This window comes from Erpetoichthys calabaricus, chromosome 12 (genome assembly GCF_900747795.2).
Source record: "Erpetoichthys calabaricus chromosome 12, fErpCal1.3, whole genome shotgun sequence".
NCBI lineage: Eukaryota > Metazoa > Chordata > Cladistia > Polypteriformes > Polypteridae > Erpetoichthys > Erpetoichthys calabaricus.
In genome coordinates this window covers 89,927,192-89,951,119 of record NC_041405.2, presented here as the reverse complement: position 1 = coordinate 89,951,119, position 23,928 = coordinate 89,927,192, and the positions used below count along the sequence as shown (strand labels likewise).

The following is a 23,928-nucleotide window of genomic DNA, read 5'->3' as shown; positions in this document are numbered from 1 at the left end:
TTCTGCACAATTTGAAGGCGAGACGGTGTTGTACGGGATATCCCAGCATCCAGGGCATTACAGTAATCTAAATGAGGCATAACAAAAGCATGAATGAGCTTTTGTAGGTCATTGAATGACAAAAATGGCTTGGCTTTATTGATCGCCCTGAGGTAGAAGAAAACTACTCTTTACCACAACATCTATCTGTTTGTCAAATTTAAAATTTGAATCCAAGATCTCCCCAAGATTTTTAGCACAAGGCATAGATGAGTGCGTTGGTTCATAATGAGTGGATACACTGTGACAGACTGGTCCCCTGTTCAGGACTTATTCTTCTTCTTCTTGTACACAAAGCTACTGGGACAGGCCCTGACTCTCACAGCTTGGGTTTAATAAAAATGGTTGAATGGCGTTAACACAAACATAAATTCCTACGAACTATATTGCATAGCAATTGACTTTTACTCATATATTTATTTGTATTTCTTTATCTTGTGTTGCCTTATATGGTATTGCATTGTTGTGTTCTTTAAAAAGTGCAGTTAGAAGAAATGAATTCATGGAAGCTATTAATGTATATCAATTTCTTAATTATTGCTTCATTCAAGCTTTCATTCAATAGCAGAATTTACAAAAGACTGCTTTTGTGCTAAGCAGACCATATGGGAAGCTTTACATAAACTGAATTCTTAACATGCAATGAATCACCAATGTTTGACTAAAACTGTAAGCCATTCTGGCCAGATTATGCATTAAAAGTGGGCTTTGTAATGCTTACCTCCTGGATTTCACTCATTTCATTATTTACAGGAACTTCATCAAATGTTTTCACGCTGACAGGCCGGTTCTTTGCATTCCTTGAAGCAAATGAAAAAAAAATAAAAATATTTTTGTAGAAATGGAAGAAATAAATGAAGTGCACTGAAAATTAATTTTCCCACTTCACTGAAGCTGATTTTGAAGTGTGGTAAGCAGCACAATGAAGCTAGTTTTCATTTTACCTCACCACATCTGCTTCCTAGTTGAGCCTTCATATCAAAGCTGATGTGCCTGCCAATCTGCATTACTATTCGTTTTCCACGTTATTTGAAAATCACAGTGGATTCATGAGCTCTTACTGAAATAAGTGGATTTAAATACAAAGCTGTAGCAATGCCAGCGGAGAGTGAATCCAGTTGGGAAAGGGTTTTCTGGCACTCATTGCCAGCTTTCGTTAATATTATAGTGCATGTTTTACAACTTGGAACGATTAGCTTTAACTTAAATGTGTGTGTTTTTCAACATTAACAGAGAAAGCTGGACCACCAAAATCAAACTAAATGCAGCCTTTCCTATTAGAAATAGAAAGTTTGTAAACTGCCACTTGTATCTGAAAGTATCCAGCTAGAAATCTGGCAGCAATATCTGGTTTCTAATGTCATGGAATTCAACCATTTTCTCGCTTTTATGTTCCGCTGCAATTTTCGCCCTTGTTCACTGTGCCGCCAGGCTATGAAGTCGTTACTTCGAAGTAGCGCCCGGATGAACATGTAAAGGTTTTACATTTGGAGCTAATTTGGGAGGTCAGGTCCTCCAAATGTCGCAACATTTTGAAAGCTATACGTTACCAGGTTCCTCCTGAGAGTCTATGACTTGCAGATGTGCCTGAGGTCTCCTCCTCTGTGGAGGTGCTTGACGTTTCATCTTCTTTGGACAGCAGTACAGTATTTATGGGAATGTAATGCTTGCCATCCTGGTGAAAACAGAGACAGACAACATATAAGATACTTGAACAAAAGGCTGGAAACACATGTCAAGCAACAATTAAGTATTTCCCACTTAATTTAACATCACACACTTTAAAAGGACAGTTTAAGTGCCAGACATGGCATTTAAAAAAAATAATGTATTTGATGACATGATGGATGAAGAACCTTTGAAACGGTCAGTTGGGGGCTCCATTTTATAGAAACATGAATACTAATGTGAAACCAGATCTTTGTCTAAGTCATTTGGAGTTCATGGGTACTTTAATAATTCAGTACTGCCTTGAAGTTACAAAAATAGTTGGATGCATTAGGGATTCAGTCAATCAGCAATCAAGAAGCAGAGGTATAATTTTCTGTGTGTTTCTAGTACAGAGATTCCAGCTGTAGCAATGTTTTTTGATCTGAAAGTGGTATGTTTATGTAATGAGCTTTCATATTTCTAGAACTGGGGGCTCCCTAATTCCCAGCTTACCTGCTGAACATTTGCCTGTAGAAGGTCTCCCAGCCTTTCTACCAGTTCTATGAAATTCGGTCGTTTCACAGGGTCTCCTTCCCAGCAGTCTAACATTGTCTGATATCTGTAATGGTTAAGAAATAGATTCAGAAATATACGTGAATGTATGATGTTAAATATTTCTTTATATCGCTAATCTGGAAGATGTCTGTTTGCACGCTACCCACCAATTGTATTGGTTATCTTGGTGTCATCTTTATTATATACTAGCTAGACAGGTAACAGAATAAATGAACAAACATTTGATATTGGTTGCCCTATGTGTAACCTCAGTGTTCTCCTATGACTTTCTTCGCTATCTATGTGTGTCTCAGTCTCTCTGGCTCAATTACATTCCCAAAAAGCCTGCTTCTCAAATTCTGTTATTTCAAGGCACCTTGTTCACCTCCTCTCCACTTTTTGACCACCATCAATGGTAGACAGGCCTCAAATACCCACTATGAAAACATCACTCACACTGTCGTGAGTACTTCCTGCCTTGAAGGAAACTCTCAGCGTTTCTACTTTTCCGATCCTGTCTCAACCTCTCTTGCTAGGCACTTCCACCCTATTCTCGCCAATACTTCCCTTCTTTGAAGGTGACTTGAGTTGAGCCTGTTTACTATTTAGTGACACAACATTGCTTGACATGTTATTTGATTTTTTTGTCATTGAAATGCTCCATTTTTACTCCCTTTTTGTGATAATAAGAAAAAAAATGAATGCAAAGGAATTGAGCTTCACAACCTTAATGTATCATGTCATCATTCCTACCACTGAGCCACCAATGCCAAACTGACCAATCAGACCAAAGCTAAACTAACTATGCAGATTGTTCAGATGGACTGGACACACACGCACACGCACACACACACACACATGCAGACAGTAGCATTTTATTATGTAGTAGAAATCACATACAGTTAGGTCCATAAATATTTGGACAGAGACAACTTTTTTCTAATTTTGGTTCTGTACATTACCACAATGAATTTTAAATGAAACAACTCAGATGCAGTTGAAGTGCAGACTTTCAGCTTTAATTCAGTGGGGTGAACAAAACGATTGTATAAAAATGTGAGGCAACTAAAGCATTTTTTTAACACAATCCCTTCATTTCAGGGGCTCAAAAGTAATTGGATTGACTCGAAGGCTATTTCATGGGCAGGTGTGGGCAAGTCTGTCATTATGTCATTATCAATTAGCAGATAAAAGGCCTGGAGTTGATTTGAGGTGTGGTGCTTGCATGTGGAAGATTTTGCTGTGAACAGACAACATGCGGTCAAAGGAGCTCTCCATGCAGGCGAAAGAAGCCATCCTTAAGCTGCAAAAACATAAAAAACCCATCCAAGAAATTGCTACAATATTACGAGTGGCGAAATCTACAGTTTGGTACATCCTGAGAAAGAAAGCAAGCACTGGTGAACTCAGCAACGCAAAAACACCTGGACGTCCACGGAAGACAACAGTGGTGGATGATCACAGAATCATTTCCATGGTGTAGAGAAACCCCTTCACAACAGCCAATCAAGTGAACAACACTCTCCAGGGGGTAGGCGTATCGATATCCAAGTCTACCATAAAGAGAAGACTGCATGAAAGTAAATACAGAGGGTGCACTGCAAGGTGCAAGCCACTCATAAGCCTCAAGAATAGAAAGGTTAGATTGCACTTTGCTAAAGAACATCTAAAAAAGCCAGCACAGTTCTGGAAAAACATTCTTTGGACAGATGAAACCAAGATCAACCTCTACCAGAATGATGGCAAGAAAAAAGTATGGAGAAGGTGTGGAACAGCTCATTATCCAAAGCATACCACATCATCTGTAAAACACGGTGGAGGCAGTGTGATGGCTTGGGCGTGCATGGCTGCCAGTGGCACTGGGACAGTAGTGTTTATTGATGATGTGACACAGGACAGAAGCAACTGAATGAATTCTGAGGTGTTCAGAGACTGTCTGCTCAAATCCAGCTAAATACAGTCAAATTGATTGGGTGGCGTTTCATGATACAAATGGACAATGGACCCAAAACATACAGCCAAAGCAACCCAGGAGTTTATTAAAGCAAAGAAGTGAAAAATTCTTGAATGGCCAAGTCAGTCACCTGATCTTAACCCAATTGAGCATGCATTTCACTTGTTGAAGACTAAACTTCGGGACAGAAAAGCCCACAAACAAACAGCAATTGAAAGCAGCTGCAGTAAAGGCCTGGCAGAGCATTAACAAGGAGGAAACCCAGCATCTGGTGATGTCCATGAGTTCAAGACTTCAGGCTGTCATTGCCAGCAAAGGGTTTTCAACCAAGTATTCGAAATTAACATTTTATTTCCCATTATTTAATTTGTCCAATTACTTTTGAGCCCCTGAAATGAAGGGATTGTGTTAAATAAATGCTTTAGTTACCTCACATTTTTATGCAATCGTTTTGTTCACCCCACTGAATTAAAGCTGAAAGTCTGCACTTCAACTGCATTTGAGTTGTTTCATTTAAAATTCATTGTGGTAATGTACAGAACCAAAGTTAGAAAAAAGTTGTCTCTGTCCAAATATGTATGGACCTAACTGTATATGTGCATGAGACAAAAAAATGAGTTATGCCAGGAAAGTGTTAACATATAAGTGAAATGACTTTGTTGTTTCTAAATTTTCAGAACTGTGCATTCTAACAACATTTAAAGGCATTTAAATTTTATTTGCAAATGCCATTTAAATTGCAAAACTGACTCACACTGAGCCTGAGAATGCAGATAGTCTGTGCCTCCATTAGCTGCCCAATGTGACTGTGTGACTGTGGCGTAACAAGCATATGTGCATGGTGCACACGTGAATGAGAGGAACTCTACTTAAGGTTTTATGTCTAATAAGGTGTTTTATAAACTGCTGTGCCAGGTGCTTTGGTCATCACCCTCACCACCAAAACGCTTTGATTAATTATGGCTAAATACGATTTGATTGTTTTCTTTCTTTCACTAAAAGAACAGGAACTACTTAAGGACTTCAAGATGGAGCTTAGCATCTGTAAACCTTTCCATGTGAGGCAAAAATACAGTGATAACTGACGAGAACATTAGACAAGCATTAGTATTTCACATTTGTGTAGACTTCAAGCATCTGTCCTGTTAAAAAGGTAGTTGCCTATGAGCAGCATCAGGTATGCTTTGAAGACGGTCAAAGTAATAGTGATAAGATTATGATGGTCTGTGCTGAATTTACTTACAGTACATTTCCATACATCTGTTTTCATAACCTGCTTATTGCAGAGCAGAATTACAGGGAGTCTTAAGGTATTTTGGGCAGCAGTGGGCATAACCTGCATGGGAAACTTTAAACTAATTAAAGACAAATTAAACTGATTTGAGACTTAGGAGCTGAGCACCCTGTAGAAATCGAAACATTGAGAGAACGAGCACTCAAACATCTCTCAGAACATCACTAGGCAGGAAACTCAAGGCTATGGAGATTTGATGGAAACAGTGGCTTACCTCTGTGTCACCATGCCCTCCCATCATGAGTTTCAAATTACATATACTTTTAAAATTGTATACTTAAGGATATTTTATTGTGCTTGCTTATGAATGTACTGGGACATCTTCAAACAAGTAATACCAATTGAAAAAACCAGAATGCTTTCAAGAAAAACAAACATGTCAAATAAAATAAATCCATAGTCAGTGATCATGTAATAATAAAAATAATAATTCATTACATTTATATAGCACTTTTCTCAGTACTCAAAGCACTATCCACACAGGGAGGAACTGAACCCCCGATCTTCCACAGTCTCCTTACTGCAAAGCAGCAGCACTACCACTGCGCCACCTGTGAGGACTGTGTCAACTGTTTTTTTTTTTTTTTATTATTTTCTGTGCAATGTGAAACATTACACATAAATCAACAAAAAGTAGGCTACTTAGAATGTTTCATATTTATAGATGCTCCAAAACACTTAAATTAGAATACTGAAAATATTGTTTTTCTTACAATAGGTATTCATTGTACATTCTCTAAAACAGTATTTAAATAATCCATTTTTACAATGAAAGACTTCTAAAAGAAAATGCCACTTGTCTTCTAAAATGGGTCAACAGAAAAATCCTTACATTTCTGCAGAGGCGTATTCTGGAGGTCTCATTCGCGTTCCTTCCTTTAATTTGCAACAGAATTCTTCATCAATTTGGAGTCCTGGATAAGGAGAGGCACCTAAAATAACAAACATGAAATAGTCAAGCGAACAATTATGCATAAAATACTTGCAAAGATTTGAAATTAGCTGTAGTGCTTAATATTTAAGAGTGCAGAACAATATAATAAAAAATTAGAAGAACTACTGCACCTTCAATTCTGGGGCTAGTTTGAGGTTTACTTGAGCCCAATACTCTGTAGAAGACTGGGGAACACACAACACTACTACTCTCACTCACTCACTCCATATCTGTATTTCTTTGGGAAGGAACCCTTGTGCAAATTTGCACCTATAAAACCTGTACAGGCCTCAGTGGCTTGGGCAGCAAGGGACGTTCAAGGGGAGTTCTAGCCTGGCTTCATAGTAGCCAAAAGTGCAGCTGCTCTCGGGCCTGGTCGGAGATTTAAATTTTCCACAGGCCATGATGATTATGTGTCTGAAATATTTTTTGGATTCATATTGTTTTTATTGTATTGAAAACAAGACCCTCTGGAAAATGGGCATATGGGAGACAGAGAGAAATATAAGGTTTAAAGGGATATGTGGTAATTGGGCTAGTCACCCCATCAAACATACATGTTAGGTTAACAAGATCATTTTAGTTTTAAGCACTTTGACAGTAAAATAATTATATGTACAGTATATGATTTTGTGTTTTTATTTATTAGTGAATGAAGCTGAGTTTCTTTTGTCTGCTTTGGCTATGCACCTAAAACGCTGCAACTCTAACTCTTTTCTTTTATCTTTTGGCATGACTTTTTACCTTTATGTTCCTTTTGTACACAGGTGCAGTTCTTTAATATATATATATATATATATATAATGTGTATATATATATATATATATATATATATATATATATATATATATATATATATACATATATATATATATATATATATAATATATATATATATATATATATATATATATATATATATATATATATATATACACACACACATTATATATATATGTAAGAGGTGAAGGTCTATGATATGGTTTGCATATTTGTAGCTAGAAATCTACAAAGAGGGAATATGAGTCACGTATCTTAAAATAGATCTGTATTCCTAAGTTTTCAACAACCTATCAGGTGTCGTCATCAGAGGAAAATGATTAGACATACAGGAATCAAAGGCAATATATAGCAAATGAGGCGGGGGGTTGGTGTAAGGGGGGGTGAATTAATAAGGTGGTGTTCAGAGGGTGTTGGTCATATACATACACATGCACAATATATTCATACTATATGTAAATGAGATATTTTACAAAGCTGATTTGATTTATCTTTGCAGTTTTACAAATTTTATATTTATTATGTTTTTTATTCATCCCATGAGGAAAGGCTTCATCATATTTACTCATAATCAAAGCAGCGGTCCACTTTTTTCAGATATAGACAAAACATAGGAAGACTTAACACAGCTTGTCTGGAAAAACACAATCAAACAGATTACTGCATCCGTATGGAAAAGGGGTGGTCTGCATTCTTAAGAAATGGCCAGGAAAGGCTTAGAGATCTGCCAGCATAAATTACACTTTAGATAATGGGTGTAAAATGGCTCGGTATGTAAGTGTGTGTTTCAGAGCAAAGTTTAGGGTATTTTTCAAAAATGAAAAAACAATTCTTAACACAATTAAAATTAAAATATAAGACTGTTACACAGATATTCATATACTCAGTATTCAATATTGTTTTGACTTGGTAACAAATATGTTGATCAAGAAAGTCTACTAGACTAGGCACTGAAATTGGCAGAAAGACATTTTTCAAATACAGATTATACATAAATGAGTGTTTAATTGGTGAGTGGATAATGGCAGTTTAGCTCCTTTGTTTGTTGTAATCAGAATCAAAATGAGATATGAAAATGAATAAATTACTGTACTTTGAAAGCAACTCTTTAATTTTAACACAAGAGTACTACTTTTGGTGCAGATGTCTGCAATGGTCATCACATGGATTTCTTATAACGCATGTACTCAAACAAAGAAACGGCAATGCCTCAATAGACATCACTGATCTTATTTTTGTGTCTGTTGCTTCCAGGATACACTGTAGCCCTTCATAACGCTGTACTAAAAAAAAGAAAAAAAGGTTCAGAAAATTGACTGACAGACTGAAGATCTTGGATAGTTACCTAAAGAAAATATTTCCCACATCAGCACTCCAAAAGACCAGACATCACTCTGCGTTGTGTATATCTTATCAAAAATAGCTTCAGGGGACATCCACTTGAGGGGAAGTCTGGCCTGTTTAAAAGAAAGAAAAATAAAATGGATGCCTAAAGTACGTCATTTTTGTTATCAATCTCCCAGTTAGTTCATGTTTTCACTTTGGTCTAAATAAGATATGGTGGGAAGAAAATTATTTAGCAAACACACTTACTAACACAGTCCTATCCAAGATTGCTTGCTGCTTTGTATGGGATTCTGCCAAGACAGACCTCATCGATGGATGGATGGATGGATGGAGGGATGGAGGGATGGATAGATGGATTAAGTAACAGTGTTAGGCCTGTCCTCTGCCTGTCAGATCTAAGATCACTCTGTTGATATGCATTTGTTAATGCTAACACATTGACATTTGAACTTAAGGTCAATAGTTTCAAGAATACAAATTAGTTTGTTTTTCTTGTTTTAACAGGCAGAGCCTAATAGGACAAGGTTGTTAGCAAAACACAAAGCGTCCATCTTCTAATTACACAATTAACACAAAAACAATTGCCCTTTCTGTTCTGTGTTCTGGCTCATGTTAACAGATCTTTTATTTCTGAGAAGAAGGAATGTTTTTGTGGTACTCTGGATTTGATCAACTCAGCCCATCAAATGTATATGTCAAGCTAAGAAAGATCCTCATTTGTTTAAACACCTTAATAATTTTTGTCCATACATTGCATATACGCTTTTGTATTTTCATACAAATCACAAAGCATTTAGCATAATTAACAGTTTTATATGTTGTCATCTGACAGTCATTGGCAACTTCATTTAGCAGACTATAAAAGAAGTTTGCTACTTCTTGGATAAAGAAAAGAATGAAACACAACACATTTTTTGTGCAAAAAATTAAACTTGTGCTTTTAAAATGATCATTTTTGAAAGCTTAACTTACATCTCCTTTGCGAACATAATCTGGATCTTTGTAAATATCTCTGGCAAGTCCAAAGTCACATATCTTTACAACATTGTTTTCAGACAAAAGGATATTTCTTGCTGCCAAATCTCGATGGATACACTAAAAAAAAGAAATAAAATAAATGAATACTATATATAGCAATTTGTAGAAATTAATAAAGAATGTTATATGTACTGTATCATGTTATATAAAAAAGAGAAACTTAAATAATACAACTGAAATGACAGGCTAAATAAATGACTATTGTATACTGTGTACATTGTATATGGAAACATGGTTATGATGTACACAGGTTCATTTAGTCTTCATTATGCTAAACAATTTTAATCAATAACATTTCTACTGACAGGCAACAATCCAATCTGTGAGGTTGAAGTAAAAAGAACTGATAACATAAATGTAAGTGTATGAGTTTTAGACGTTACACCACTTGATTTACTTTTGAGTTAGGAGATGCTCAGAACTTTTATCCTTGAATGAAATGGTCTTGGAAAAGTCCTGACCAAAGAAACAAAAACACATTTCTAAACCCAATGTCTGCAAACACCATTGGACCTTGGCTACTGAAAACTTCTTCCTTTCCCCTCTTTCATCAGAAAGACATTATTTACCATTTATATAATATTCAAACTTTTCTGTTATTCTCTCATGCAGTCTTCATTTCATAACTATATTATTGTCATTACATTTTTAATGGTCTTTTTTTCTCGAAGCATCAACTACAACACATTTAAATTGTGGCTGGGAGTTATGATATAAAGAGCACAACTTCTTTCATTGAGTTCAACTACGCTGGCTGCCTCTGTGCTATCAGATTACATTCAAAACTGTCCTTTAGACTGAAAATCTGTTAATTACATCACTGTACAGTACAATTCACTTTGTTCTTTACTTATGAACACTCCAGCAATATAAAATTAAACTTGACGGCTGTTTAATTGTAATGTACCAAACGTACTGTAATCTAAGATAAAGAAACAGAGAGCAACTTACTCTGCGGGAAGCCAGGAATTCCATACCCTTTGCCACCTGAAAACTGTAACAGATCAGGTCTTCCATTGTCAGAATCCGCTTATACAAGTCTTCAGGATCTGAAAAAGGGAAGAATAATGATTTCAAAATGGAGAACCGTATCTTTATTTCCAGCTACTATGATGAATTATACTTTCCAAAAATTTAAATTAATACAGGTATCTTTCCCTCAATATACACCAACATTCTCTGTTCTGCATATTGGTATAATGTAACGTTTTTTCTGACTTGCAAAAAAAGTATCAATGTGCTGGGTTAAATTTATAATAAAGATAAATCATGCATATCAAATCAGAAAAGAATAATTCTCATACTTGATAAGCATGGACTTATTTCACAAATAGTATTGCATTGATGGTTTTTTAAAGCCAATTGCTAATTTTTACAGAAGTCTCTTTCTTGTAATATATGAAGCTGATTTATGTATATTTAATACAAACAAGGAAATTATGTTAAACACAGAGTAAAACAGAGCAGTTTCTATCTGATTAACATAAACAGATACAAAAGTATTAAAGATCATATTATTATTGAGATATGGCTAATTGAAAATGTAGGTCTGGAAAAAAGAAAACTCAATTAGCAGTATTTCTGGAAAAATACATCATGTTCACAGTCAGTAATAGCAGGTAAAGTGTCACAGTTCACTCCATTTCCTCATAAGGGCTGCGCCTGGAGCAGAGGGAAAACCCTTTGGGGAAAGACGAGAAACTCCAGATTCCTTAGAGCATGTTTGTCTCTGTTTTCAAGACAGGACCAGAAACATAATCCAGGGGAAATGGAAGGCTTGCAAACCTGGCCCAATACACTTAAGTCAGTTGCAAAAGGCAGGCCACTATTATTCACACGATTGCTGCCAAGTATAAAAGAGGAGCTAACTGGATGATGGCAGTTCAGCCGTGGAAGCTGCAGAAGGAGGAGCTTGGCCATGACACTCAAAGACATTACAGCGAAGAGGAACCCCACCCTGAATACTAGGGAAAAGGCAACAGCTGGAAACCTTGTAAAACGCCGTACTTGGACAGTAAGACTGTTCTGTTTGATACTTGCAGTGATAAAAAGACAAGCTCTGCTAACTCATATAAGGCTATAGCTTGTAACATTATCTTTGCTATTTGTTGAACATCTTCTCCGTTAAAAATATTCTGTAGGGGAATGGAAAATCTAATAGATGAGCTTGTGCTTTATTTGTCTGAATTCCCTCTAATGGTCACCATGCGATAAACTAATTACAACTAATTAAAACTGCTGTCCATTATAAAGTACAGTATTCAGTGTGGTATTAAGAAGCAGAATTATTTTTCTCAAATTACTGTATTATGTTGTTGTTTAACTTGTTAATACTTTATTTGTTTCTAGGTGTTGGACAATAACAGCCAAATGAGAACTATGACTTCACATTGATTGACTGCTGTAAAATAGTCCAAAAGATTAACACTTCAATTACTTTTAAACCCAAAAGGCTAGAAAAACAGAAATAATATTAGAGTGTGCTGTATTACAGCTAAACAAAAGAGAGAGAATGGCTGGCCAGAGTTAGACTGATAATATTGATCAGCCCCTTGGGAAAAGCCGCCACATGTTTTCATTTAGGTTTCTTAAAATGATATACATGGTGGTTTAGAGGCTAAGAAAATGGGCGTAAAGCCATAAGGTTGTGACCTTGTAGACTAGCTGTTTTGCACTGCTTGACCTGACATCAATCAGCCTGCACTTCAGATGTAAGGATAATCATCTTTATAAATTACATTGGAATTCTCATGTAAAAAATTAGCACTAGTGGCTCAGCAGGTAGCATTGTTCACTCACAGTGACTTAACCATGGTTCCACTTTCATTTGTAAGGAGCTGGTGTGATCTCCTTGCCTTTCCAGAAAACGCAGCTTATACGCATTGGCAACTAAACTGGACTTACATGAGTGAATGTGAATTTGTTCCTTGCAATGTGTTCTTTGTATTTCATGAGCTGAATTGAGAATGCATGGTAAACTTCATCTGAATATCTGGAGATGGAATTGAAATTGGTATTGCACCCAGCTCTAAGGAAGCAGAAATTGAATTAAATTTGAATTAGAACTGAACAGAAACTGAATTGATCTCCACAATATCCAATGAAATTCCACTTTGAACAAAGGTTGACTTGCTAAACATAAATTATTCATGAATCAAATAAAAGACAGTTAAACAAATCTAATGTTGGGAATCTGATTAAAACACCATTACCCAGAATTCCATACAATCATGAATTTCAGGTCTAAAAATAAAATAAATATACTGTAACTGCCACTGTGGAAAGGAGGGTACCATCTGATGGACATCCCAAGTCTCCTGGGAGCTCCTGGAGTCTCCCAGAAATCAGTGCCCTCTCCCAGACTCACTCAAGTGATTCCCAGTCTCCCGGAAACCCCTCTTCCAGCAATGTGCCTTTACTACATGCATATCCCTCACCCCAGCCTCACTGAAAGTGATTCTGCAAGGATGGAATGTCTGCCATTATGAGATGTTAAATTGTTAAATGTTGTGAGATGTAGGGAATGTTGCACTTAGCATTGTCCTTGCTGTATGTCTGAAATACTGCCCCAAATAAATACTCCCCTAAATTTAAAAATATGCTTTGGGTTTAATGTGCAACGGGTCAAAAGGTTTCCTTGAATAAATAATTTACAAAAATGTTTGAAAAAATAAACATTTTACTTCAAAACACCATATGCTGGAGAGACAAATAGGATACAAAAATAACAATGCTGATAGTAAGATGTATTTAAAAATATCAGAGGATGTCTTCGATCAGATAATCAGACAAAACAATTAGCCGAGCTGCAAGTATTGTGTGAAGGGCTAAGTGGAAGGAAAAGCTTTTGCCGTTACCTTCCTCTTCTTCCTCTGAATCACAGTAGCTCTTATCTTCTACAAACCCTGAGCTAGCAGAGCTTCCTGTGCTTGCCACACTTTCCAGCCTCCTCTTCATCAGATCTGACAGATCAGAAATGGAATGGCCACTTCCAGCTTGTACAGAATTCTCCTGGCTCTGGGGTGAAGACAAAACACATAAGAGTAAACCTCACATCCAAGCAGAAGTCAAAATGAGTAACCTCACCTCACTGTAGCCCACCTCCAATCTGTCATTTAAGTTGAATGTAACATGACACTTGGGTAAAAGTCCTGCTGTTATGCCTGATTGGTTCATCTTTATTTTATAAAGTGGTCTTGGTCTAAAAAGCTTTTTCAAAGTATTTTTCTGCACAAGGGATTTTCTGAACCACAAAACCTTGAAATATGGAAAACAATTGACAAGGTCACCTAAAATGTACTGCAGAGTCCAAGCCCAAACTTTTTGTAATAAGTGACCTCAAAGTGAAGTTAATTTAGATTGATATTGTAAGAGAACTGAGGAACAAACCATTTGCACAGAAAAAAAGCATAGACCGATCATAACTTCCTAGCTTACGTGGATTAGGTTTGAGTCCAAGCGTGCTGACTGACCTTTGATAAGTGATAGATGAACCTGTTACAATACTATAATCTGACTAATCAATCAATGACAGGTAGAAATCACCTTCAAGGCCTGGTTAATTGTAACTTTCAAAATGCACATTGATATTTGTGTCATACTTATCTCAGTACATGATCATTAATATTAAAGATACCACAGCAGGGGACCTATTCAGGATGGCAGGATGCTGTCTGATGTATGCAGCAAAGTACAAGAATTAGGGCATAAAATGTCCGGGTAGGAATATTGTGATTGTGAATAATCTGTGTGGTTCTTCTAAGGGAGTCAGCTCTATGCTGCATATTCACCCAATTTTGTTACTTCGTTTGCTATCGCTCTCTTCTTTACTTTAGTAAGAAACAAACCTCTTTAACTTTCTTGGTATTATTTCAGTCCTTTGATGACTCATCTCTTCCTCCCCAGTGTGAATTCATATTAAAATATCCATATTTTCTTGGTACCAGTACTCTATATACTCAGTAACACAAATCCCATTCAATATAGAGTGTGCTAGAATCCATCCATCCATCCATTTTCCAACCCGCTGAATCCGAACACAGGGTCACGGGGGTCTGCTGGAGCCAATCCCAGCCAACACAGGGCACAAGGCAGGAACCAATCCTGGGCAGGGTGCCAACCCACCGCAGGACACACACAAACACCAAGCACACACTAGGGCCAATTTAGAATCGCCAATCCACCTAACCTGCATGTCTTTGGACTGTGGGAGGAAACCGGAGCGCCCGGTGGAAACCCACGCAGACACAGGGAGAACATGCAAACTCCACGCAGGGAGGACCCGGGAAGCGAACCCAGGTCCCCAGATCACCCAACTGTGAGGCAGCAGCACTACCCAATGTGCCACCATGCCGCCTGTGCTAGAATCCAAATATTAAAAATACGTAAAAAGAGGGGACAATAATAGGAGAAACACAGAGTGGTAACAACATAATCATAAAATGAAGCATATACTATATGTTCCTGTAGTTTTGACTAAACAATGGTTCAGGACCTAACTGGCCGCATCAACACTCCCCAAATGCTCTCACAATCTAGTTCATTCCCTCTGTCACATAATTCTTTTATGACTACACCAACCCACCAGTCAGCCCACCCAAGCCTTTTAAATTAAATTACTTGTTCAAAGGAAGTGGCCTTTAAACTAGGACAGGATTTTTTCTTTGGGCAGGGAAGAGATTGTGAAGCCTCATGGACACCAGGCTACTGACCATCTGTTTAAGGATTTGTCCTCAATTGCAGCTTTAGGTCTCCTTTGTCTCTATTTTGTGCATCTGTCCCAAATAAGCTATCTGTGCTGCAATATACTGGTTTGCTGATAGGTTGGCCTACTACTAGTCCAGTTGTCTTCCAGGCTTTGACTGGTGTCCCCCCCGTCTTTCTCGCCTCTGCCTACTTATACCTTTTGTGCCTCCCTGTCCTAAGCCCTATTTCTACTTATTATGCCTTTTGAAGCACATTGCCAGACTATGGTATAACAACACCACATGTAACTCAAGTTCAGTTCTAGCTGATTTGAAAAATCTTAATAATGAAAGATAGTGGATACATTTAATCTGTATGTCCTTAAACAATATTGACCAAATAACATTTTAGACTAATTATCCTGCTGCAAATATTCTTAATTTGCTTTAAATAAACCTGCTGTTTAATAACATCCTTTGATAACTTACAAGGAAGCAAATCTATTGAAATAGAAACAGATGTGTAGATTAGTGTTCTGCACATTTTTTTCAAATTCTGTTACACATTTTTTTTTGCTTGCAAAAAACGTTGTGTACATGGTTAAAGCCAAGTGGGTGGGAGGAAAGGGATGTTTATGAATGGGAAGCCACTACTTGCTGTTCAGAGACATCATATGCATTACATCAGGAAAGGTTTTTTCATAAACATATATTTTCTATGTTTTACATGGCTATATGACACATCCTTACAACAAAACCTCACCATATAGGGTACTGGTGTAAATCAATAACTCAATCAATTAATCAATAAAACAAAAGTGGCATGAATGTAACTTCTAAGTGGGCATGTACAGTAAGATAGTTAAAAAATTAAATGATGTTACCCAGTCCAAGTTTATATACTTAATGAGTGATTGCACCTTGGAATTACCTTCGGATATTTCCTTTTAGGTCTAAATTCATGCATGACTAACCTTAAATGTAATAAAATCACTTCTTTTGCCACGCAGGTAATTTGACAAGTTCCCATACTTGCAGAATTCAACTATCATCATCAAGGGCCCTTAAAAATACACAAAGACACATAATTCAATCATACAAAGACATTGTGAACAATCAACGTCACACTTATTCATTTTATTCAATACACAGTGTTACTCAAAGTTCATTTTTATTCAAAGTCAAGACAGCAGTAGGACATGCTCTGTTACAGCTGGGAATTTAATTTAAAACTGTAGTTGATAGAGGTTTCAAGGAGCTGGAATTCTGTTTTTGCACTTCTACACAAGTCTATCGTCTCTTCACTGTTTTTGACTAGTCTCTCCACACCATGAAGCCTTCCTCTAACCTCATCATCCAAACATACGTTTAAATGGTGTCTTCTTGAGGGCATTCTTTTACACATTTCAGCCCATGAAATATATGAGAAATGAGCACAGTTTTGTTTGGAACATTTCCTTTCTAGTTTATATCCCAAGTAGAAATATGAAAGATGCATGAAATAACTTGCTGAATATACAGTCCCTACAGTGTATAGAAAGTTTATTTTTTTTAAACAAAAAGCCACAAATGTGATAACCTGTCCTTTTGAAGAGGATTCTCCTTGGTTTCGTTATGATGTCCTGTAGTTTTTGTCTTTCCATTAATTGTTCTGCATTTGTTAATACCTTTATCCCAGTTCTATGTGTTATTTTAATTTATTTCCTTGCTTTTCTTATTGATTCTATTATGGTCTTTGACGATGAAGGTGCAAGACGTCTAATTAGATTACTGTCCCTGGGTGTTTCAATTAGCCGTACTGCAGCCTCCATATTCTGTTTGAAACCCTTGTTGCCATTGCCTTATTGCAGTGGCATACGAAAGTTTAGTGTTCTTCTGCTTTCTTTTGCTGCTTGCATTTCATTTTGTGATCTCAGATCTTTCACCTTTGGAGTTTTCAGTTTTGTTTTACTTTTGGATTGTGCATTAGGATTCAGAGATTGGACTTTGCCTTTTGAATTAGATCAGTATTAGCAGCTCTGGTTTACTTTTTTCAATTTTAGAATTTCACTTTTCTTTTGTTTATATTTTGAAAAACATTTTGTAAATGCTGCATGTTGACCTTTTGTTTTACTTCTATACTCTTTATTTCTGCTTCCTTCTTTAATTTTAATTATTTGTTTTCTTTCTTATTTTTGGAATTTTTGGCTTTTTATTGTTTGGTTTTGTTTTTTTTAAACTAGAATATTTATATATTTTTTCATAAATTTATAAAATGACTTAATTTAATTCAATGAATGAATGAAGTAACTGTTCATTTTTGTGGTGGCCAGAGTTTTTCTAGTCATAACTTCCTTCAAGGTGACACTACATGAGAACAGCATGGTGCCAAAAAATCTGATTATGGAGGAACCCATAATATATATATTTGGACAGATATAAGTACCTGGATAAACTAACAGCCTCCAAAAGACCAATTTAAGGACTACAGAAGTGTAAAATACCGAACAACAAAGTGGAAGAAACATTAAAAACAAACAAGAACATGCAGAAAGATAAAGTGCATGTAAAAAAATGGCAAAAAATGGCAACAGACAGATCTGAAAAGTAGATTTTTTTCCAGTGACTTTCATTGGATATTGACACCCTAGCATATAGATTTATGACTGAGAGTGTTTGCCTGTAAGCACATCAAACATCAGTTTGGAGGAAGTACATGTGACCTCATCAAATGTATGAGCCATGCGCAAACACAGGCTGTCCTTAAGCTAAGGATCTGAATACACAACCTAATGGTTTGATATCCTAGGCCAAATGCCTTAACCACTACTCCACACTGCCCACCAATAATAGTAAAGCTTGGTAAACAAAAATCCTTAATACATAATAGTTCAAAAAAGTAACCATGAATGTATTATCAAGTTTTGATTATAGTTTTTTTTTATATTTCTTGCCATTTTTTAGTATTTAAATCAATTTACTATTATTTTAATGATGTTATCACAGTACCACTGGCTTTCGACCCTTGATAATTCTCTTACTTTCTTTTCTGTCTCATCTTCTCAATCGTCATTCCATTTTAAAAATTATGATGCATCTTTCATGTCCGAAAATGTACAAGACAAAGTACTTAGAAGTGTAGTTGCATGTAGAATCCTGAGGATTTTCAGGACTTTCAGTAAACATCACTCGATGAGCTACAGTCTGATTAGATAAATAATTCCGGTACTTTTCTATTATTGTGATTTTTTCTATTATCGTGACCCAAATCGGTGGGGCTGTCGCCCCCACTGTCTTAAATTATTAGACTGGCCTACCCCAACCACAAATACTAACCTTAAAGTTAGTGAAGGAGGAGCATAGTTACCTATACGTCCCTAATGTTAATGTCCCCTTTGGGTGCGTGACGATAATTTGATAACTGAAAAGTACCATAATTCCCTCTCCTCACATTTTCTTATGTTCCTAGTAGAGTTTGTTACCATTATCGCAGGTCTGATATAACAGGTAATTTCTAGAATCTGGAACTGTTTAAATAGGGCTAAATGGCCAATGTACAGTAATGGCTATGTCGCCAGAAGCGAGGCAGCAATTTGCTAAATGTTAATTTTGGCACTTTAACATGAGAAGTTATTTAACCCAGGAGATAAATATAACACTGTGATAATAGCCTTGTCTGTGAAGTGTTGATGTGAGAGATGACATTACATTTTGACATTACATTTACTGCACAGAAACCCCTTAATCTGTTCTTCCCTGTCTAGGAATCTGCCCAGTAAACAGTGTCCTACATCACCACCAGCTGTTTAGTCCAGTGCAGTTAGAAGTCTCTCCAACATTAACTAAGAAAATGATTAATATTAGTTGGTCTTACCTCCAGGTTTGGTACATGCTCCCAAAAGGTTGACAACATTTAGATGGTGCCCAATGTGAATCAGGATCTTCAGTTCTGACATCAGAGCTTTGCACTCATTGGCAGTAGCTCCCTCTAATCAAAAGTACACAAAAAAATGATTTATTGTATGCACTTGCTAAACAAAACAGTGTGAACTCAGTATAAACAGACAACATAAAAGCTGAGCTGGTTAAAGTAAAGGTGAAGTATAAAGGGCTGAAATGAAATGTGGATATGGGACAAAGCAGTGTGTGATGAATTATTAAAGGCATATGGCATATTCTGTAATTATTTTCAGGTCTTCAAAATCAAATTAAAGTTCTGGTCATCCTGTAATATATATTTTCATTTATCTCACCTTCTTTCTACTCACAGGGAACATGAGCAGACTGTCCTTATGGCCTCTTTCTACTTACTAATAAGCTTTAGTGAAGTCCCTTTCTCAAGGTTCATACTGTACTTTCATGCATAATTTGAGACAAAAATATGAAGTAGCCACCTCTAGCATTCTAAAGTAACAATTATGGGAGTATTTACAAAAAAATGTTTTTCCTTTCAAATGCAGTAAATCTTGCTATCAGACTGTTCCCGTTCATTGCTCCCCAGGAATATCTGTGTGAAATGAACAGTGACCCTCCTTTTGTAAGACAGCAGTCATTAAAATCCCTGGAAACACTCAATGTCAGTGGCAGTATTTGCTTTGTAAATAAATACAGGCCTGTGATTAGCAGCATGTTGAGTGAAGGAATACTGATGGTATCATTTTTACTGCTCCTTAATAAATTCTCCTAAAAATGTATTCCAAGGGTATCTCCAAAGGCAGAGTTATACAAAAAATAGGCACAGGTTTTACATCTCTAAAGGTTGTATCCTTAGGGCGAGAGTGTCTTGTCGACTAAATGAAAAGCAACTTATATTTTAAACTTTTGGAAGGTTTTTTTATGTGAGGTGTGGGTAAGATTAGGCCTTCAGGGAATTAAATTAAAATTTAAAAAAGCCATAAACATCCAAGTCTCTCACACATCTGTAAATGCTTTGCTTTCCACCTCATTTATTGATTCCATATTCAACTACCCATAAACACTTTAAAGCACTTATCCAGACCCCATTTATAGAGTACATATGCACATATACAGTATGCACATTGACTTTCTCATGAGTTAATCTGTTATAGATTTCTAATCAAAATTCAGTGTTCTTCCATAAAAAGTGATATGTAGCTGCAGTATATTTTTTGTGCCATAGAACAAGGTGCAATGCCACTTTCCATGGGTTCTGCTGGCCCCGAGTTTCTTAAGATAAAGAGTATGGTGGAGAAATTGATGAAACGTTATTAATGTCAAAAGGCATGTGCGCTTGTTTCATTACCAGCTTCTGAATTTAAGTGATAATATAAGGGCTTAGCATATCACAGAGATAGCACTGGAGAATCACTGCTCCATAGACCTAGGTTCAGTTCCTAGCACTAGCCATTGTTCTTTGGAGTTTGGGCATATTCACTTGGTTTTTGTGGGTGTTCCACTTTCCTCATATATTCTCAAGATATTTGTATTAGGTTAGTTGACATATCTAGAAATGAGAAGGTATTTAAACATGCCTGTGCTCTGTGAGCGAGTGATATCCTTTCCAGGGTCGGTTGGTTCTAGTGATGAGCAAAACAAAAAAGTTTCGATTCACACACAGATTTGCAAAACTGCCAATAAAATAAATTTTGCAGGTGATTTTGCAATTTCAGTATGCAAAACTCACCAAAAGTGTTTTTCTGTAGCTGCATAATGCACAGAATCTGTATCGCACAAGTTAAATCAAAACACACTTAAATGCACCATTGTGCACAATATTGTGTTTACTCCACAAGAAAAATACGAAAAAAGCTACCACTACCAGACCCTTCCAACCCGCCCCATTTCCCGCTATTACATAGCAACCTCCTTACCGTAACTGAGGATATGCATACTTCAGGTGATTTTTTTCCACTAGAGATCTTTATTTAAATACTAAATGACAGACAGACACATGTGGAACTGATGCATGAAAATGCTTCCAGACAAGAACTAAGCCACTTTCTTTGAATTTTGCTGCAAGTGAAACACAATTTATTTAGCAAATTAGTGAATTCAGTTTCAAGCAAATCATTTCTAGTTTGTTCCTGCTCTGCACCTTATTCTGCTAGGTGTAGACTATACTTCCCTGGAACTCAATAATTGTCAAAGCAAATTCAGAAGATGGATAAATCCATCCGTCTTGTTGCATCCTGTACTCAGAATGGAGCAAGAGGACTCTTGACCCATCCTGGGTTGCTTTCTGCCTTGCAACTGACATAGATGATATTAACTCCTTAAAACCCTGTAATGTAAATATTGTCTTCAGAATAAAAAATGATTGATGAATAAATGGATATAAGACTAAAGTATATTTACTCTTATTTCTAAACAACTGTAGTCCATTAAAACTAATACCACTCCTTCTTCTCATTATTTTTTTAGATCAATTTTATATACATATATGGGGACCAGTTTCAAGAGAACATCAGTGAGAGATGTCAGGACAACACCATAAACTTACTGTCTTTGTTCTTTCTCTTTAGCCATGAAGAACCGAACTCTCTACCCTCGTAGTACTCAGACATTATAGCCCTGAAGATCTGTCAACTTGGCACCAGGTTTATCCATTGAGTCATGGAGGCACATCAGCTTATTAACATCCTTCTCCTTTTTTTCTCATTCCCTTTACAGCATTAACAAGGATTTGGACTCCCAATCCCAATTACAACTTTGGTGTTTAATTTACCGTATGCACATACACTACATATATAGTAATTAATAGTATACTACAGTAATATTATATATTAATTTGACTAATTAACTTATTTTTCCTTCATTTTAATTAACTTGCTATTTAAGACCCAGACTCCTTAATTGTTTCTTTTTCCTTATTTAGCAGCCAAACAATAATGAGATACAAAACAGCCAACACTTGACCAGCCCACTTGTGTCTATCATACAATATATGAAAATAAAGAAACATGATGTTTTTAGTAATATTTTAACAGTGCTCTTATAAAAGAAAAAATCAACAGTTTTGGAAATTTCTGCTGTGGCAAAATGAGAGCACCAAAAAGCCATGGAATGAAATAATGGGTTTAACTAACAACAAGAATCGCCTTCTAATTAAGAAACTGGTTAGAGTGAAGCTGGTTGGAGTCTGAGGCCCTGATTCAGCTGGTCTTCTGTTGGCTCATCTTGTTTGGCTGTTTGTTGAACTTGACTTCTGCCTTGCTCTTCTGTCATTGTATTCTGTGATTAATTTTTTCATTTCTTCACCTCACCACCTCATCATTTGTTCCTTTACTTTTGTTTTTAAACCATCAATATTGTAACCTTATAGTACGGTTAAACCATATAGACAACCTTGTCTATATGTCCTCCAGCCATCTCATTAGTTAAAATCCACATTTAAACAATGTGACAAATAACTCATCCCTGTTCAAAGGCACAAGGCCTCCTCTTTGCTAAAAGGAAAATGGTGAGCACCCCAGAGGACACAGAGACCTGATATATCATGACATCTGTTTTTCATAGCCTGACACCCATGCTTACAGGACTCACATTAATTCAAGTTAATTTATTGCGGCATGTCATTCTAAGAGCATGTCCTGGAATTAGTGGAGGAAACTTGAGCATGCAGAAGAATCTGGTAGATAAAGAACGAGTACATGTCAAAAGGTATGCTGACCCAGATATAAATGTGAATCTGGGACTGAAGTGCTTTGAGGCATTAACAAATTTACTGGACTGCTTCTGGTGTTAATCATCAAAAGTAGTAAATAATTTCAGTTTTTTTCACTTTAATTTGCTTGCATCTTTGAACATCCACAGCTATTGTAATTGAATTTAAATGGCCATCAGCATCACTGTGCAAGACGTGCGAAGAAAATCCAAACCAATTAATTAGTGATGGTCTTTATTAAGTGAATCTGTGCCCACAATGTCCCTCACATTGTGCTGCTACCTCACTAAGATGGCCACTTAGTTGTGTTGCTTACTCTACTAGCTGTGCCCTCCCTGGTTTATATAAGGTAATGTAATGATTTCTTTTACATTCTGTTTAACTTCCATTGTAATCTAGCTTCTTTTCTCAAACTATCCTTAACAGCCTGCTTCCTTTTGCATTTTTATGAAAAGGTTCATATATCTCTTTGTCACATTGATAAATGACATTGCTCTCCTTTGTAAGTGAGCTGTGAGGAATAACTCTTCTGATAAATGATAATTGGCAGGGTCCTTGACTGTGTTCAAGCTATCAGATTGAGTGTCCCCTGTCTATTGACAGTGGTCTGACCGAACAGGCAGCAATATGGAATTGTTGAAAGACAACATACTTCATGAATTTTCCACTAAAAAGAGTCAAACCAACAAATTACCCTTTCTTAAAATCTCATTTTAAAACCTGATTAAGACATGTCTATATGGAGGACATTAACCCAGACTTAAAAGTGCACTGCGTTAGGATTCTTCATATATAATGTTGTTGTCATCGCACTGTCTCTTTTGTGTTGCTTTTGTTACATTTATAGCTGTAACTTTGAGATTAATTCTTAAGTGCTGCCTGGCAATAAAGTTTCATTCATTCACTCAATCAAAGTCATCATTTACCCTTTATTGTCTTATTAGTCCAAAACTCTAAGGTTGCTTATATGATGTGTTTCATCATTTTTTGGATACTCTGTTTCTGATAGAAAGAGCACAAGAAAGCTGACTACTGTTTGACGTTCTTCAT

General features: G+C 36.4%; 1 protein-coding gene across 1 annotated transcript in view; it reads right to left on the bottom strand.

Moving 5' to 3' along the window:
* Positions 1-23,928, bottom strand: part of kdrl (kinase insert domain receptor like) — a 159,289-nt gene that overhangs the window by 39,832 nt on the left and 95,529 nt on the right. Inside the window, exons 19-28 of the mRNA XM_028815839.2 lie at positions 19,129-19,242; positions 16,250-16,338; positions 13,449-13,608; positions 10,543-10,640; positions 9,526-9,648; positions 8,552-8,663; positions 6,325-6,424; positions 2,203-2,308; positions 1,590-1,714; positions 761-839 (exon numbers count right to left, since the gene is read on the bottom strand). Coding sequence (XP_028671672.1) covers positions 761-839; positions 1,590-1,714; positions 2,203-2,308; positions 6,325-6,424; positions 8,552-8,663; positions 9,526-9,648; positions 10,543-10,640; positions 13,449-13,608; positions 16,250-16,338; positions 19,129-19,242 — 1,106 coding nt within the window. The remainder of the gene's footprint in view (positions 1-760; positions 840-1,589; positions 1,715-2,202; positions 2,309-6,324; positions 6,425-8,551; positions 8,664-9,525; positions 9,649-10,542; positions 10,641-13,448; positions 13,609-16,249; positions 16,339-19,128; positions 19,243-23,928) is intronic.